We start from the raw sequence: 16,473 nt of genomic DNA, 5'->3' as shown, positions 1-16,473 counted from the left end.
GACCCTGCTTCGTGAGCTGTGGGAAGGAACCCAGGGTAGCGGGGACTTGGTAAATGTGATCTCTTATGTTGTGCAGATGAGGGAACGATTGGAGGCGATGGCGAAACTGGCTCAAACTCACATGGCTGAGGCACAGAGATCCCAGAAGTCATGGTATGATCGGTCTGCATGTGAACAGAGTTTTAACCTTGGCCAGCAAGTGTTGGTGATGTTACCAAGTCAGGAGAGCAAATTATTGGCGAAATGGCAGGGTCCATTTGAGATCCAGCGGAAGCTGGGACGCACCACTTATGAAATTACCACACCAGGCTTGGACCGGCCTAGCAAAGTCTTGCACATTAATTTGCTGAAGGAGTGGATTCCTCGTCCTGAGAAGGAGTCACAAGTGTTGATGATTCAACAGGTGATGGAGGAAGAGGAACTGGAGGAGCAATATTTGCCTCAACCGGTCGCAGAATCTGTTAACCTGGAGCATTTGCCAAAGGATCGCCAATCCCAGGTGAGGGCGCTTTGTCACCCTGACCTCTTTTCTGAGTATCCTGGAGCCACAACATTGATTGAACATGAGATTGTGTTGAAAGGTGATGCTGTTGTTAAAAGGATGAGTTATCGAATACCTGAGCGATTACAGGTCTCCTTGAGGGAAGAGATTGATCTAATGCTGACGTTGGGAATCGAGCCGTCTAAGAGTGAGTGGTGCCACCCAGTGGTTTTAGTCCCTAAAAAAGATGGAACCTTACGGTTTTGTATTGATTTTCGATACCTGAACTCTGTCTCTAAGTTCGATTCCTATCCAACACCCCGTATAAGTGACCTCATTGACCACCTAGGTCAAAGCAAATATCTGACCACCATTGACCTCGCCAAAGGATATTGGCAAATTCCTCTCACTCTTCAATCTAGAGAGTTGACTGCCTTTAGAACCCCATGGGGGCTATTCCATTTTAGGGTCCTCCCTTTTGGCCTGCATGGGGCTCCAGCCACTTTTCAGAGGCTCATGGACCAGATATTACATGGTTTGTCCTTTGCGGCCACCTACTTAGATGACATTGTTATCTATAGTGACTCTTGGGAACAGCACCTACAACATCTGCAAGAAGTTCTGCGGCGACTCCAGCAAGCTGGCCTCACCATCAATCCACTCAAATGTGCTGTAGCCCAGACTGAAATTGAATATCTGGGCTATGTCATTGGTAAAGGTGTGGTCAGACCCCAGGTCAAAAAGGTCCAAGTCATGTCCTTTACCCCAAACACGGAAAGAATTGAGATAGTTCCTTGGTATGGCAGGTTTTTATAACCGATTCATTCCTAATTTCTCTGGCAGAGCAGCAGCCTTGACGGATATGGTGGGCTCCAGATGCCCTAATCGACTTCAGTGGTCAGAGGAAGCAAAGATGGCTTTTCAAGACATCCAGACTGCCCTGGGTGAGGACCCTGTGTTGCATAATCCTGACTTTAATGAACCGTTTATTGTGCAAACAGATGCTTCGGAACGAGGTATTGGAGCCGTGCTACTGCAAGGGCCAAGTGATGGACGACAACTGGTGGCTTGTATTAGCCGTAAACTCTTCCCGCGAGAGGTCCGGTATTCTACAATCGAAAAGGAGTGCTTGGCTGTGAAATGGGCTCTGGATTCCCTAAAATATTATCTGCTTGGGAGAGAGTTTATTGTGGAAACTGACCATAAGGCTCTACAGTGGTTGAAGAGGATGAAGGACACAAATAGCAGAATTACTCGGTGGTACTTGGCCATGCAGCCCTTCCAATTCAGTATCCAGTATGTTCCAGGGAAAGACAATGCTACTGCTGATTTCCTCTCTCGCTGTGTCAGGGAGGTTCCTGAAGTGGGGGGGAGTGTGATGGCCGACGACGTGGCCACACAGCAAGGCGGTAACTAAACCACACACACTGACATGCCTTTTCCCCTTTTGTTTGTTTACATGTTATTTTGGTTGTCCTTTATTACATTTTATAATTAAATCTTTTGTTGCAGATCATCCTATATATTTCATAATAAAGACACACACAGATTTGGTTCATTTTACCCACTTTATTTATAATTTACACTTTTACCATACATGACTAGGTTGGGTGCACACTTTCTAGTTATTAGTGGTATATTGTGTTAACGTTTATTTCTTTTGAGTTTAAGTTGCTTACGTGGGAAGAGCAGAGGTTTGGCAATGTCTGGGACGCTGCGCTCCGGTGGAGGTCCATTCCAATAAAGGACCGGCTGGCGTCAGTTGCTGCCATTTTGTTCTGTTGGGCTAATCCATGTTGCCAATTAGCTAGGGGGTGTATGATTGACTGTATGCTTGTTTTGTTTATTATAATTCTATTTATATTTTGTTGACTATAATTATTTGGGTACATTATTTTGTTTATGGCCCATTTCTTGTTATTTCTGAAGTTAATTACTTTATTGTAATTGTGCTAAGTGATATTTGTGGTGTTCCCTGTGTATGTCTAATGGACTAGTCCTGTGTGTATATAAGTTCCCCATGTGTGTCATTTGGGAGGCCATGTTCTCTTACGAGAGGTTCTCTCGTACTGCGTAAGTCTTACGCTAGGGGAAAATCTCTTTTCCCGCGAGATACTGAAGCCAAAAATGATCCTTAATTTTGAAATAATGTAAAACGCGTTGCGGCAGCATGCAGACACAGGCGAGACGGCTCGCGCGCCTATTGGCTGCCCTGCGGCAACTGCAGCAGCCTATCGATAAGGCCTTTTCGTGACATCAGCTCCAATGGGGGCGCTTCGCGCCCAATACATCACGTCCCGCCAGAATGGGCGTGGCCTAGGGCTATAAATATAGCTTCGAGAGGCTAGCTCACTGATTTTTTCATCTCTTCAGCGAAGCTCTCGCATCGCTGGATCCGGAGAGAAGCCGCGCCGTCTGAAGAAGCCTTTCAGCGGGACGAGTCGACACTCTGAAGCCGCTGGCCGTGCCGCCTTCAGTTGCCTTCCTGCTGCGCTATCCGGCATTATATCCTTTCTCTGCTACTGTGTTTTGTGTATGTGTGTGTGCTCGCCGCCGCGACACACACTCTCATTGTACTAAAAGAGCCGGGCGTCTTTTTCAAGACGCCCCTTTCCTGAGGATCACGCAGCTCTCGCGCTCGCTGACGGCGACTGCCCTCACTGCGAGCCAGTTAACGTTACTGCCTATGGTGACTCTGAGGACTCACCTGGCATCCTTCTCCGAGATTGCTTCTCCGCCCCCCCCAACCCGCAAAGCTAGCCGGTTCGCCTGCTTGCCTTGCCTGCTTGGGGGATGATACCTGCTCTCCCTCTGTTCGAGCCGCGCAACCCGCTCCGTTCACAGGGGATGTCAGGAGTGGACGGTCACAGGGCTAGCTTTCTCTCTCCCTCTGTTCGAGCCGCGCAAACTGCGCTGTTCACAAGGGAGGCTGGAAGCGGACGGTCGGGGTTAGTTTTTCTTTACGTTACAAGAAAGCTACCCTGCCCTTGCGCCCCATTCACGCGTCACTCACCGGAGAAAAGAGAACTCAGTTCCCTGATTAGGCGACTGGAAATATCAATATTGCAGTTGTAAACACGCACGCTTGCAAGCAAACGCCGAAGAAAACATGTTGACGCTCTCTTATATGCTCATGCATCTATAAACCTTTGTGTTCCCCCCTGTGGCTCAGTGGCGGAATCTTAGGTTTTTCGCACGAGAGACCGGTGTTCGAATCCCGGTCTTATGGCAGATATATTATGCCGCCAATGCTTCGCTCTGTCAGTTCCCTAAAGGCGACTGCAGATGTGCATTTTGCAGCCAACGAGCGCGTTGTACAACCCGCTCGCCTGCACCCAAACACCGTTTCTATGGTTCCTGTGCGTCACTGGCGAAAGGAGAAAAGGGTGTTTTTAGCCCCGCTGCGGCCGGGCCGACCTTCACTCCTCACACATTTCTCATTCCCCTCTGAAGTTCAGGTGACTGGAAATGTCAATATTGCAGTGAGCGAGCCTGTTGTTTTGCACGCACGCCTGCAAACAAACGCCAGCATGTTGATGCTCTCTGATAATACTCGCGCTAACTAAATAGCTTATGTGTCTTCCTCTGTGGTCCAGTGGTAGATCATCAGGTGTTCGCGCGAGAGACCCGTGATTGAATCCCAGGTCTACCGGCAGAAAACTTTTTGCCGTCAATGCTCGCTCTGGCAGTTCCCTGAAAAGGCGACTGCAGATGTGTATTTTGCAGCCAACGAGCGCGTGGTACAACCCGCTCGCCTGCACCCAAACACTGTTTCTATGGTTTCCGCCTCTGAAGTTCAGACGACTGGAAATGTCAATATTGCAGTGAACAAGCCTGCTGTGATACACGCACGCCTGCAAACAAACGCCAGCATGTTGACGCTCTCTGTTTCTATGGCAACTTCTCGCTCGTTCAGTTCCAGTAAATGTGACTGTTCCAGTGTATTCTGCAGTAAACAAGTCGGCGAAGCAGCCCGCTTGCCTGCACACAAACGCCGCTTTTACGGCTACCCAGATAAATCCCATAAGAGTGTATTTTCTGGTGTCCCGGCCACGGCCGATGGTGTTACGAGTGTAGACAAAATGCCCACTGCCCAGTGCTCATTCCTACACACAAACACAGCCCGTCACAGGGCTCGCGCACATGAAATCGACCCAGATCGATTGCGCATTAAACGTGGTAAATGTGCAAACTGCCCAGTGCCCACAAACACTACGTTCCGCATATCTCAAGGTTTCTGTAAAAACAAAACCAACGTGCATTCGCTCTGCTCAGGCGGACAATGCTCTCAGTGTTGTAAATGTGCCCGCTATCCCGCGCCCACATTCACACATAGACATGACAGGTCCTACGGGACTCGCCCAGCCCTCCCCTCTCGGTTGACCACCGCAAAGGAGTCGAGCGCGGGCAATCTGCCCGCTGTTATCAGCGCGCCCCCTGCCTCAAAGCGCGACGCTTATGTTGCAGCACACCGAAGCCCCTCTGTCGCTGAGCGACCAGAGCGCGCTCCGCAATCAGCCCCTAGCCATTCGTGCAGATGCATGGGCAAGGCTACCCGGGGGTTTTGAAGTGGGTGCTAGACATTATAGAAAGAGGCTATTCGCTACAGTTTCGCCGACGCCCTCGCCGCTATGTGACGCGCGTCGAAAATACGGTAAAAACAGAAGTAGCACCACCTACTTCGAGCCGAAATTTTGAAACTGTTGAGCAAAGGGGCCATAGAGCCTTTATCTCAAGCTCAGAGCGAAGGAGGGCTATACAGCAGATACTTCCTGGTACTGAAAAAAGACGGGGGTCTCAGACCCATACTAGATCTAAGGCAACTGAACAGAGTGCTTGCGAAGCGACAGTTCAGAATGCTCACGATCAGAAAAATCCTCACGCAGATTCGCCGAGGAGATTGGTTTGTGTCAATAGATCTGAAAGACGCATATTTTCAAATACAAATAGCGTCACGTCACAGGCGTCATTTGAGATTCGCCTTCGAGGGCCAGGCATATCAGTGCTCAGTCCTACCGTTCGGCTTGTCTCTAGCACCCCGTACATGTACGATGTGCATGGACGCAGCGCTCGCACCCCTCAGACTACAGGGCATGCGAGTATTGAACTACTTGGACGATTGGCTGATTCTAGCTCAATCTCACTCGGTGCTCATAGAGCACAGGACCATTTTGCTCGATCACCTCGAGAATCTGGGTCTCAGAGTCAATTGGGCGAAGAGTTCTCTGTCTCCCAGACAGATAATATCTTTTCTGGGTACAGAACTGGACTCGCTGTCTATGATAGCGCGACTGTCACCACAGCGCGTACTAGACATTCAGCGCGCAGCGAGCTCTTTCCGCTGCGGCGCATCTGTCCCGCTCAAGAAATTTCAGAGGATGCTAGGTCTCATGGCCTCAGCATCATCAGTACTTCAGCTGGGCTTGCTTCGCACCACGTCCTGGTCCGCTCGGACAACATGTCAGTGGTGTCCTGCATAAATCGCCAGGGCGGCCTCAGGTCCCGAAACCTGCACAGGCTGACAGAACGCCTCCTGGTGTGGGCTCAGCGCAACCTGCTCTCGCTGAGAGCAGCGCATGTGCCAGGGCTCCTAAACGTAGGACCGGACAGACTGTTCAGGAACAATGTTCCGACAGGCGAGTGGCCTCTACACCCACAGACAGTCCAGCTGCTGTGGAAGAAATTCGGCAGAGCGGAAGTAGACCTGTTCGCGTCTCAAGAAAACGCTCACTGTCTGGAATTTTTCTCCAAGAGCAGGGACGCACTGGCTCATGTATGGCCCCGACGCCCGCTCTATGCCTTTCCTCCCGTCTCTCTCCTGCCTCAGGTGATAGAACGGATCAGAGAAGGATGCTCAGTGCTACTCGTAGCGCCGTTCTGGAAAAACCAACCCTGGTTCCCAGTTCTGATGCAGCTAGCAAGCACTGTCCCGTGGCCAGTGCCAGTGAGGAGGGACCTCCTCTCTCAGGCCAAGGGCTCGTTTTGGCATCCGCGCCCAGAGCTGTGGTCCCTTCATGTTTGTGCCATCAACGGGTACCCGCTGACCTCCCAAGCGGAGTGTTAAACACGATCATGCAGGCTAGAGCTCCGTCTACGCGACGTCTCTATTCCTCGAAATGGTCAGTGTTCTCCAGCTGGTGCACAGCTCGTGGCGTGTCGCCCCTAGACTGTGGGGTGACGGAGGTTCTCTCCTTGCTACAAGAGCTGTTGGACAAGGGCAGGACCCCTTCCACGCTCAAAGTGTATGTGGCGGCCATAGCAGCGTTCTCAAAAACAACGCTGGGTCAGTCAGTAGGAAGGAACGATTTAGTCATCCGCTTCCTTAGAGGAGCTAAGAGACTGAATCCTCCCAGACCTCCCTCAGTCCCTGTATGGGACCTTTCTACAGTGCTGGAAGCCATGAAAGGTGACCCATTCGAGCCTTTACAGACGATTGATCTTAAACACCTGTCTTTCAAGACAGTGTTTCTTCTGGCTCTCGCTTCAGTGAAGCGCATAGGGGACTTACACGCGCTCTCAGTAAGCGCGACGTGCATGGAGTTTGGGCCTAATGACTCAAGAGTTATACTCAAACCTAAGCACGGTTATGTTCCAAAATCCCTCAACACACCGTTTAGGGCGCAGGTCATTTCCCTGTCAGCCCTACCGGTCTCTGACGAGGAAGGAGACGCAAGCTTCCTTTGCCCAGTCAGGGCATTAAGAGCTTATGTGTCTCGCACGTCTGTTTTCAGACAGACAGAGCAGCTCTTTGTTTTCACTCTACGGACGTTCTAAGGGACTTGCCGTGTCGAAACAGAGCCTATCCAGTTGGATAGTTGATGCTATAGCGCTGGCTTATACCTCTAAGGGCTTACAGTGCCCATTAGGTGTCAGAGCACACTCCACGAGAGGCGTGGCCTCGTCGTGGGCTTGGTCTAGTGGGATTGCCTTGCAAGATTATCTGTATGGCGGCAGGCTGGGCCTCCCCGTCTACATTTATAAGGTTTTATAACCTAGAGGTTCCCGCCTTGCAGGCTAAGCTGCTTTCGGTCTAAAATCGGTACTGTCTGCCCGTCTCGCCTGTGTCTGCATGCTGCCGCAACGCGTTTTACATTATTTCAAAATTAAGGATAATTTTTGGCTTCAGTATCTCGCGGAAAAGAGATTTTCCCCTAGCGTAAGACTTACGCAGTACTCGTTCCCTCTCTAGAGAGAACCGAGGTTACGTTAGTAACCGAGTACGTTTTCTTTGTTTAGTTTGTTTGTTTGACTTCTGTTTTAGTTTGATTTTCTTTAGTTTACTATTGTTATGGGCCCAGACCTGACTTTATTTTCAGTCAGTTTTTCAAGTTATTTAATTTGTAACTTTGTTTTTTGCATTTAATAAATTATTTTTGGTTGGAAATCCTGTGTCCTTTGCCCTTGACTGCTTGGTCCCTCACAGGGTTATTACTGCTGTTTTGCCTGCCATGCATTTTCAAGTGTATTTCCAGCTCAGTACAGAGACTGGTGAGTGCAGGAACAGGGTCAAGCTGACAAAGATAGCAGTAGTCTCTGATGATGAAACTGGTGAAGGGAAATGTGACTATGATACGGATAGCGGAAGCTACAGTAACATGTGGTAAAAAAAAAAAGAGTGTTTTCCTTAATGTGTTTTTTATTTTTAATCTTTTTTTTTCTTGTTTCATTATTGTTTGATTTTTTCCTTGTGTGTTTTATTTTCCAAAGAACGATGATATGTAAAGAGGGTTAAAAGCAGCAGTCATCCATGTCACGAGATGGCGTACAAGGACAGGGTTTGAAAATGAAAGATTTTTCTATTTACTTTATATTTACTCTGTGTTTTGTTATGGCATGTTTAATTAATCAGGGGTTTTGGGTTTTATTGAATTGACGTGTTTTTCCTACTAAATATATCCTACACTATTTCTTGTTTATACTGAGGTGACTGAGGGTCCGACCAATAGTGTTGGGGTTGCGATAACAGTGCTTATCCATCTAGCCCGGCTTCAGAATAAACCTTTATTTGCTTGCTATAAAATTAAGGGCCTAACCTTACAAAAAAAAACAGCCTAAGCTTATTTTGTTTTAATCTTTTTTCCTACAAGTTTAAAGAAGAGTAATCAGTTATATGAAAATCAGAGATGAAGAGTATAAGGCCCCGTTCACACCGCAAGTCTTGATGCTCAATTCTGATTTTTTGCTCAGATCCGATTTTTTGATTGGCTGTTCACATTACCTTTTACAATGTGACCTATATCTGATTGCAGTGTGAACTGTTTGAGGTTTCAAACTAACACGCATGCGCAAAAGAACAATAACAATGACGTCAGACGCAGCACGCGGTTGCACTAAAGTTCGGGAGATTATGGAGGAAGTAAGCATATTCGCATTTATTTCAAAATGTTTGTGTAATGGAAGCCGTAACATTAATGAGCAGGTGCTGAGGAGGAGAAGAAAGAGAAAGAGAGCAAAATTGGCAATTTTTGCCTTTTGCGGGTTTATGGCTGTTACGGTAGGATCCTTCTAGTTTAGCTTGAATTGAAGTATCTCCCCATATACTAATTAGGTCTAACACCTCACTCTCCCTCCATTGACTCGCTCCATCGCTGTTCTCCATATTAGTGTCTGTTGTGTCTAAGGCTTCGCCGGCGCATAATTGTGACAAATGTCGACGTAGATTGACGTAAAAGTCGCATCAAATCCGCCTTGGTTGTTCACACTGCAGTCGCATTGAAAAAAAATCAGATATGGTTCTGATTCAGTACCACATATGTATGTGGTCTAAATCTGATTTGAAAAAATCAGATCTGGGCTAGATTTGAGTGTTCACACTACCTATGAAGAAGTCTGACCTGGTCACTTGACCCCAAAAAAATCAGATTTGGGCCACTTTTGCCTGCAGTGTGAACTGTAACTGTAAGTGTAAGACTTAAACTTGGTTCATTTATTATTATTATTATTATTGATTGATCAGTTATCAATGAATGATAAAAAGGGGGAATTGTTATGGGAAGTTTTGATTTTCATTGATTTACAGTATTGATTTTCATTTACTTTCATTATAAAGACATTGAAATGATCTTTGCTGGACTGTACGTAGTCTGCCAACATATGACTAATGTGTGTGTGTGTTTTAAACACTGGGAAACAGGTGAGACATCAGGAGGAGGCAGATTGAAAAGGGGCTCTGACCCCTAGGGTCAGAGGCCGTCCAATTTAGAACTTGTGAGTTTGTAAGAATAAACTTAGCAGGATTAGATGACTAGCAGAGAAACCTTCCCTTGTTTAGATAAGGGCCTGTAAGCAGGAGACCTTGAAAGCAGTATAAAGGCTCCGGCTCCCTCTCGTTGTCTCACTTGAAGGCACAGACTATACTGTCTACCTCTGTGCGTGTCAATTGGGCCTTTCCTTGCAAGGGAAAAATAAATGACTTTTTAATGATCATTTGATTCAAGACTTTTATCCAGAGATAATTGTTTAATGAAAATTGCCACATCAACACATATCAGTAAAGTAAAATACTTAATGTTAAGGTCTGAATGGAACCCATTTAGGCTACCCATGAGCATTAATACATAGAAGTACTTTAGAAACCAGCCTTTATTAATTTTTAACAGATGGGGTTTGGGTCCGTGGAACTGTTTCTGAGGGACGAGTCTGAGGGAAGAACAGGAGACAATGGTAAGGAGAATGCAGAAGACAAAAGGTAAGTAAAAGTGAATCCCCAGAAACAGTCCCACGGACCTAGCCCCAAACCCCATCTCTGCAATAATAATTAATAAAGGCTGGTTTCACTTCTTCCTGCCTCTATGTATTAATGCTCATGGGTAGCCTAAATGGGTTCCATTCAGACCTTAACATTAAGTATTTTACTGTTGTGTGTCAACAAGATTCAACAAGACATTTTCGCCTGGCTATACCCAATGTTTAGATATGTTGTGGTATTTATGCAAATTAGCACATACGTAATTAGATTATGCACTGTTTGTCCATGTTAACAAACAATTTCAAAAAAACTTGTAAAAAAAAAGAATGAATAGGCGTATGAATAGGATATATTTGGGTCTTTTTCGAAACTTTCCCCTAATGGGATTCTTCGGGACTTTTTTTCCCTTACTCAGGACATATTGAGGATACAAAATCAGTTGAGTTTGCTTCTGTTGCAATTTGCTCAACCTTTTTTCATAAAATGACTGGACTATATCAATTTTATGTGGATAAAGGCATATTTTGTACATGACTACACGTCCTTATAAGGCCACGAAAATATGTCGTTTTAACGACATAACATCTCGTTATTATGAGAAAAAGATGTTGTATTATCAACATAAGACTCCTATGTCCTATGTCCTCCTATGTCTCCTATAAAACTCCTAAACTCTGGAATAGCTTTCCTGATGATGTTCAGGACTCAAGACTCACTCTCCCAGTTTAAATAAATTAAAGATGCATCTCTTTAGCCAAGCATTCACATAATGCATCTCACAACCTTAGTTATATCAGATCAAATGCACATGATTATCGTTGCTTTAAATGTTATGAACACTACATTCACAACATCACTAATTATTTTTCATGTGTTTAACTGTTTCTACCTCGGGATACCCACACACACCAGCTCCAGTTTGGATCCAGGCTCTTATGAAGACTTCAGATGATCATAACACCTGTGAAGAGATATTTCAACTCCTGCGAAGACTTCAGATGATGCTAACTGAAAATCAAACTGAATCAACATGCACCACTGCCATTTTCCATATATTGTAACCATTATGTTCACAACTTGTAATAATTGCCTTAATGATATCATTGTTTCTGCCATAAATTAATACATTATTAGTGCGTGATTTGTATATGTACATTTCTGAAATATGGACATTACATGGAAACAGTCACTTCTAATAACAGTTTATAATGTTGCCAAAATGCAAAAACAAAATCAGTAAAGCATAAAGCTAAATAAATCTGATCAAACCAGAAGTTTTGAAGATCCTTTTAACTAAACAGTTTTTTTAATCATATACAGTATTTTTAACCATTTATTTATATTATGCATTATAAACATAGTAAGTCTTGCAGGTACTTTCCAAACCAAGCAAATTATATTCAAGCATTTGTTTATATGGCATTTGCTTCAGAGCAATATTTTGTCCTGCTTAAATCTATAGGCAAAAATCAATGCTTGTATACGTATACGTTGAAATGCATTTTATTATAGCTGAATGACATTTGTAGAGCAGTAGTATACATCTTGCAATACATCCACAGGAGGCAAACTAGTGTGAAAGTAAGTCAATGAAATAATAATGTACATGTGGTATATTCTTTGAACATCTGTCTTTAAGTAAAGATCAGTTTCTGCTGTGTTGAACAGAACATTTTGATTATATCCTTCCTTAAAATATCGAATCTCTTCTGTGAACTCCATCTTTGAGCAGTTTCAGTACGCTATATTTAGTTTAGTATATGCAACATTCACTGAAGTGTGGGACGTAATCTCATTTCACCTTGTTAATTGTTCCATTAAATGTTTCTATCCAGACTCTTAATAGCTTCCTCTTGAGAGTATTTTCTCCATTCATCTGGAATCTTGCCACTCCCCTGAAAGGTTTTTCCATGGTGCTTTTCCAGATCTTCCTTGAATCTGCACACAAACCACTTCCAGTACGGCAGCTCAGAGAGATCCGGAGTGATACTCCATGACGCATATTCAGGACCTGCTTTACTGTATTTCTTCCAGAGGACTGTATTATCTGAGCTATTTGGATAGAAAGATCGATCACTGGCTACTTCTGATGTGCAGATGCTGATGGATAGGTTTGTTGTTCCTTTGTAAAACCACCCATTCAGTCCAACATTACGATGGAAAGGAACACTGTGATCTCCAGGATGGTCTTCTATTGTGTTTGTGCAGATCGCTGCACAGAAAGGACACTGAACCCAACAGCAGTCACAGAGGTGATTGATCAGAAGCTCATCTGGTCTGTCTGTGTGTTCCAGCTTTACTGGAAACGTTTCTGTACTGAATTTACTGCGTATGTCAGACATTATAGAAGGAAGTTCATTCTTTATCACATCTTCTAGGAAGCTGACATCAACATTATCATGATTCACTCCAGTGAGGTCATTTAGAGACAATACCAGCTCATCAGAGATCTGTTGTGTGAAATGACACACTTTATGTAGCTAATCTACGAGTTGTTGAACGCAGCTGTTGTTGTAGCCCATCTTTTCAATGTTATATGACTGAATCATTTTATCTGTGTGTTCAGCGATGTCTGTGATTAAGGATCTTATCTGGACTTCATCCTCTTCAGATAAAACAAGACAAATCATCTGTCTACCTCGTTTGATCACATTTATTAGTTTGTATCGTTTAAATTTTTATAATTTGTAAGCATTTATTAAAGGTGCTGTAAATCCACTGGATTTCTTTAACTGTACATATTCTGAATAGCTTGGCAAACTGATCATACTGTTGATTTCATACAGTCTAAAGGAAGACTTTTATAGATCTGAATGAGGATCTTTTTCACATCCTTTAATATGTCAATATCTTCGACTAAAGGAGTGTCTCTGATGATCTCAGCTGTCTGTTGTTTCCAAAAGATATCGAACTGTGCTTACATGACATTTTCAGCTCTTTTTAAAGAGTGTGTTTTCATGATGTGTCCTCCCAGCATCAATCTTTTTCTTCAGGTGACGCTGCTGAAGAACCCCATTTAATTTCCTCTTAGTTTCACTCACAACAGACATTGTCTTTTTCACTTATTTATTTTTTGCATTCAGTTCTGTTTGAAGATCAGCTTCCTCAACACTTTGAATTGCTTCATTTTCTATTTTGTTTTGTGCCTCGTTTTCAATGTCCAGCATGGCACTCCGAAGGCTCCAGGTCCACTTGCTGTAATTAGTCTCTATATTTTTTTGAATGTTTCAATTTGCAGGTGTTTTTTTAATCTAAACACAAATTGTTCATTAAGCAAAGCCTCCCACAGATCTTGAATACGGTCTCTTAGGTGCATCAGCATTATGCCATCTGATTTTGAAGCGTGTGTAAGAATAGTTTGCTTCAGTTCTTGAATGTTCTCGCAGTAGTTTGGGTTTGGTGGAGCCATGGGTGGGCTGCCCTCCCAGAGCTGAGCAAAATACTTCACATCATTCTGTACATCAAATGCAATCACATCACTGAATCCTTCTGCTTCACAGACTTCCTCTTTAGCAGCGAGTTTTGTCATATCATCCAGTTTATCCTGCAGTCGTCTCCTTCCCTCCATGTTTTTCTCTCCAGCTGTAATATCTGAGACATTCTGATGCACAAACATGCAGCTGGGAGTCAGTCTGGCCTTCTTCATCTTCATGAAGGCCTGAACAACAATCTGAAGAATGTCCTGCATCTCAGATGGGTTTTCTCCAAAGATGTTGATCAGAGTCATATTTCCAAGACCAACAACAAATGTGGCCATTTCATTGTCTCGATGTGTTGTTGAGCTTCCAGCCAGTTCTGGTGCACGAAGTCCTTCAGTGTCAACAACCAGAATGTAGTCAAACTTCAGCTCAGTTTTCATCTCCTCTGATATTTTGACCAGCTGCATGAAAGCTCCTCTGGTGCATCTTCCAGCACTGACGGCAAACTGCAGTCCAAACATGGCATTCAGCATGGTGGATTTCCCAGAGCTCTGAATCCCTAGAATTGACAGTAAAAAGATTCTGGTCTGCTTTCCCAGTTTGTTAACAAGTTCATCTAGAACAGCAGTGACCCAGGAGAGAGGAATATGAGCAGCATCTCCATCCATCAGCTCCATTGGAAATCCAGAGATCATCATCTCTGCTGCAAGACTTGGCAGAGAACAGAAGTCAAACTGCAGATTGTCTTTCTTGTTTTTCTTCACAGACAACCACGATTCATAGATCTGACCAAACTCTCTCAGGATGTGCTCCAAGCCAAAACTTGTTCTATTAATTTGCTCTGATATTTTTTCCAGGTTTGCTTGTTCAGTCCCTTGTAGTTTGTCAGGAGTCTTTTTCAATTCTAAGACTTTTTTCCATATCACATCGTACTCCTTATGAAGATCAAAGAGTTTCTCCGAAGTGAAGTCATCCAACAGGTTCATCATCCATCTGAGGAAATAGTTTTTTTCATTGTCTCTCTGTGATTTCATTGTTTCAATAAATGTTTTCATGAACTCACTCGGTCCTTTTGCCACTTGCTTTTCTCTTATTTCTCTCATGTTCTTGAGTTTTGTACTTTTATCTTCCTCTAGATTGTCTCCTTCTAGATGATGCAGCTTTTTATTGGTTTTACACCAGTCATGCCACAGTTTCCCCTGACAGGGCAGGTTTGTTTCTTTCACTGTTGATGGATCCTTTCCTCTCAGTAATTCCATGATTTTTACCGCTGCCTCTTTCCCTCTCCGGCACTCTGGATCCTCCTCATCTACTCTGATTCCTGTGTGTTTGGCCACATCTTCAAGTTTGAAGGCCATTTTCTCCTTGGTCAAACTCACTCTAATCATCTCCCTTGTCTGTTTAGATACATCAGATTGTTTTTTGTCCAAAAGACCAATTATGAATTTTTCATTTCCCAGTTCAGTTTCATCACAGTCATTGTCAGTGAGCAGACAAATGAGAGGCTGAGGAGATCTGAAGAGTGATCTCACCAAACCCTTGTACTGGTTCTTCTGTCCAAAATCAGGTAAGAAGAGGACGTTTACTGAAGCCATGCTGGTCAGAATCTCATATTGTTTCTTATTGTTTCCTGCATCACCATGAAGATTACAGAAAGCCACACAGTCATCAAATGCATCAGTCTTTTTCCCAGAAGGGCAGTACCAGGCGATCTCCACCACTCCGTCCATCAGTAATCTGGTTCTGCTGCTGCCTGAACAATTCCTGTGGAAGAACGTGTGGTGTTTCTCATTGATGAGGCCGTTTATCAGCTGAGACTTAGATGAAGACACTGAACCAAACCTGAAGAAAGCCACCATTGGAGTCTCAGCCTTGCAGACCGATTGAGTTTGACTGATGATTTCATTATTGGTGTCTTTCTTCTTCCAGCTCTTGTTGATTTGTCTGAATGTCCAGAGAGGAAACTCAATCTGTTGTGTGAATGGATCAGGAACCAGCAGAGGCAGTGAATACTGACACTGTGAGAGTTTAGTCACCATCAGCTGCTTCAAGAGACCATCAGCACAATGAAACACGGCCATCTGAACATCCATTGGGTGAATATCAGGGCTTGCACTGTCTTTGTTATCTTCTTTCTTTCTGTGTTTTATGGCTGTGTTTCTTGCTCTGTAGTCCATGTTAATCAGCTTTTGTAGGAATGAGTTTACCAGTTCATTCTCTTCCTGTGGCTCCTGAGACTGAAATGATGACTTGGTGATTTGAAGAATGTCTGCCGTTCTCATTTTATCTTGACATCTTTTTTTCAGATCTAGTCTATCATAGAGTTCTTCGAGCTGTTCACTGGTTTTTGGCACAAGCTTTTGGTTTTGACCAGTTTCATCTTTCTGTAAATACATGAACACATTCAAATAATTTTATATCTAATATATCAAAAATCTAATTTGTTATTGTGTAAAATTAGCAGATAAAATAGCCTGATATACACCAATTAGAAAAAAAAAATATATATATATATTATAGTGAAGAACTACGGTAATGAAAATGTAGATAATAAATATTTAGTTAATTTAGGGCCCTATCCTTTGAAATAGAAGAAAACTTAATTCTCAGTGTGTTATACTTGCAAGGCAAGTGTTTAGATTATGTTTGTAGGTTTTAAATTTGTAGTATTGTCCATATACTCAACTCAAGTATATGCTAGGGACACACCAAACCGACACCAAAGAACTAGCGGACGATTGTGGCATTACCTCGCGTCGCCTGCATGGGGGCAAAATGTTTGAATGCACCGCACAGACTACAGCCAACGGACAACTAACCCGTGCATTTCGCACTTGAGTGAGAGGACATAACTTTCCCATAGAGTCAGTGTGCCAACCCGGAAG

General features: G+C 43.9%; 2 protein-coding genes across 3 annotated transcripts in view; one reads left to right on the top strand and one right to left on the bottom strand.

Moving 5' to 3' along the window:
• The window catches only part of LOC311302680 (uncharacterized protein), a 300,249-nt gene that overhangs the window by 196,494 nt on the left and 87,282 nt on the right, over positions 1-16,473 (top strand). The gene's annotated exons all lie outside the window — the stretch shown is intronic.
• LOC311302678 (uncharacterized protein) overlaps positions 11,658-16,473 on the bottom strand; it is a 58,778-nt gene continuing 53,962 nt past the window's right edge. The window contains exon 5 of the mRNA XM_084428691.1: positions 11,658-15,972. Within this exon, the coding sequence (XP_084284817.1) occupies positions 13,378-15,972 (2,595 nt within the window). The 3' untranslated portion in view covers positions 11,658-13,377. The remainder of the gene's footprint in view (positions 15,973-16,473) is intronic.

This window comes from Rutilus rutilus (genome assembly GCF_951802725.1).
Source record: "Rutilus rutilus genome assembly, chromosome: 13".
NCBI classification, from domain to species: domain Eukaryota; kingdom Metazoa; phylum Chordata; class Actinopteri; order Cypriniformes; family Leuciscidae; genus Rutilus; species Rutilus rutilus.
Note: the sequence above shows the minus strand (reverse complement) of the source record. Positions and strands in the feature narration are given on the sequence as shown.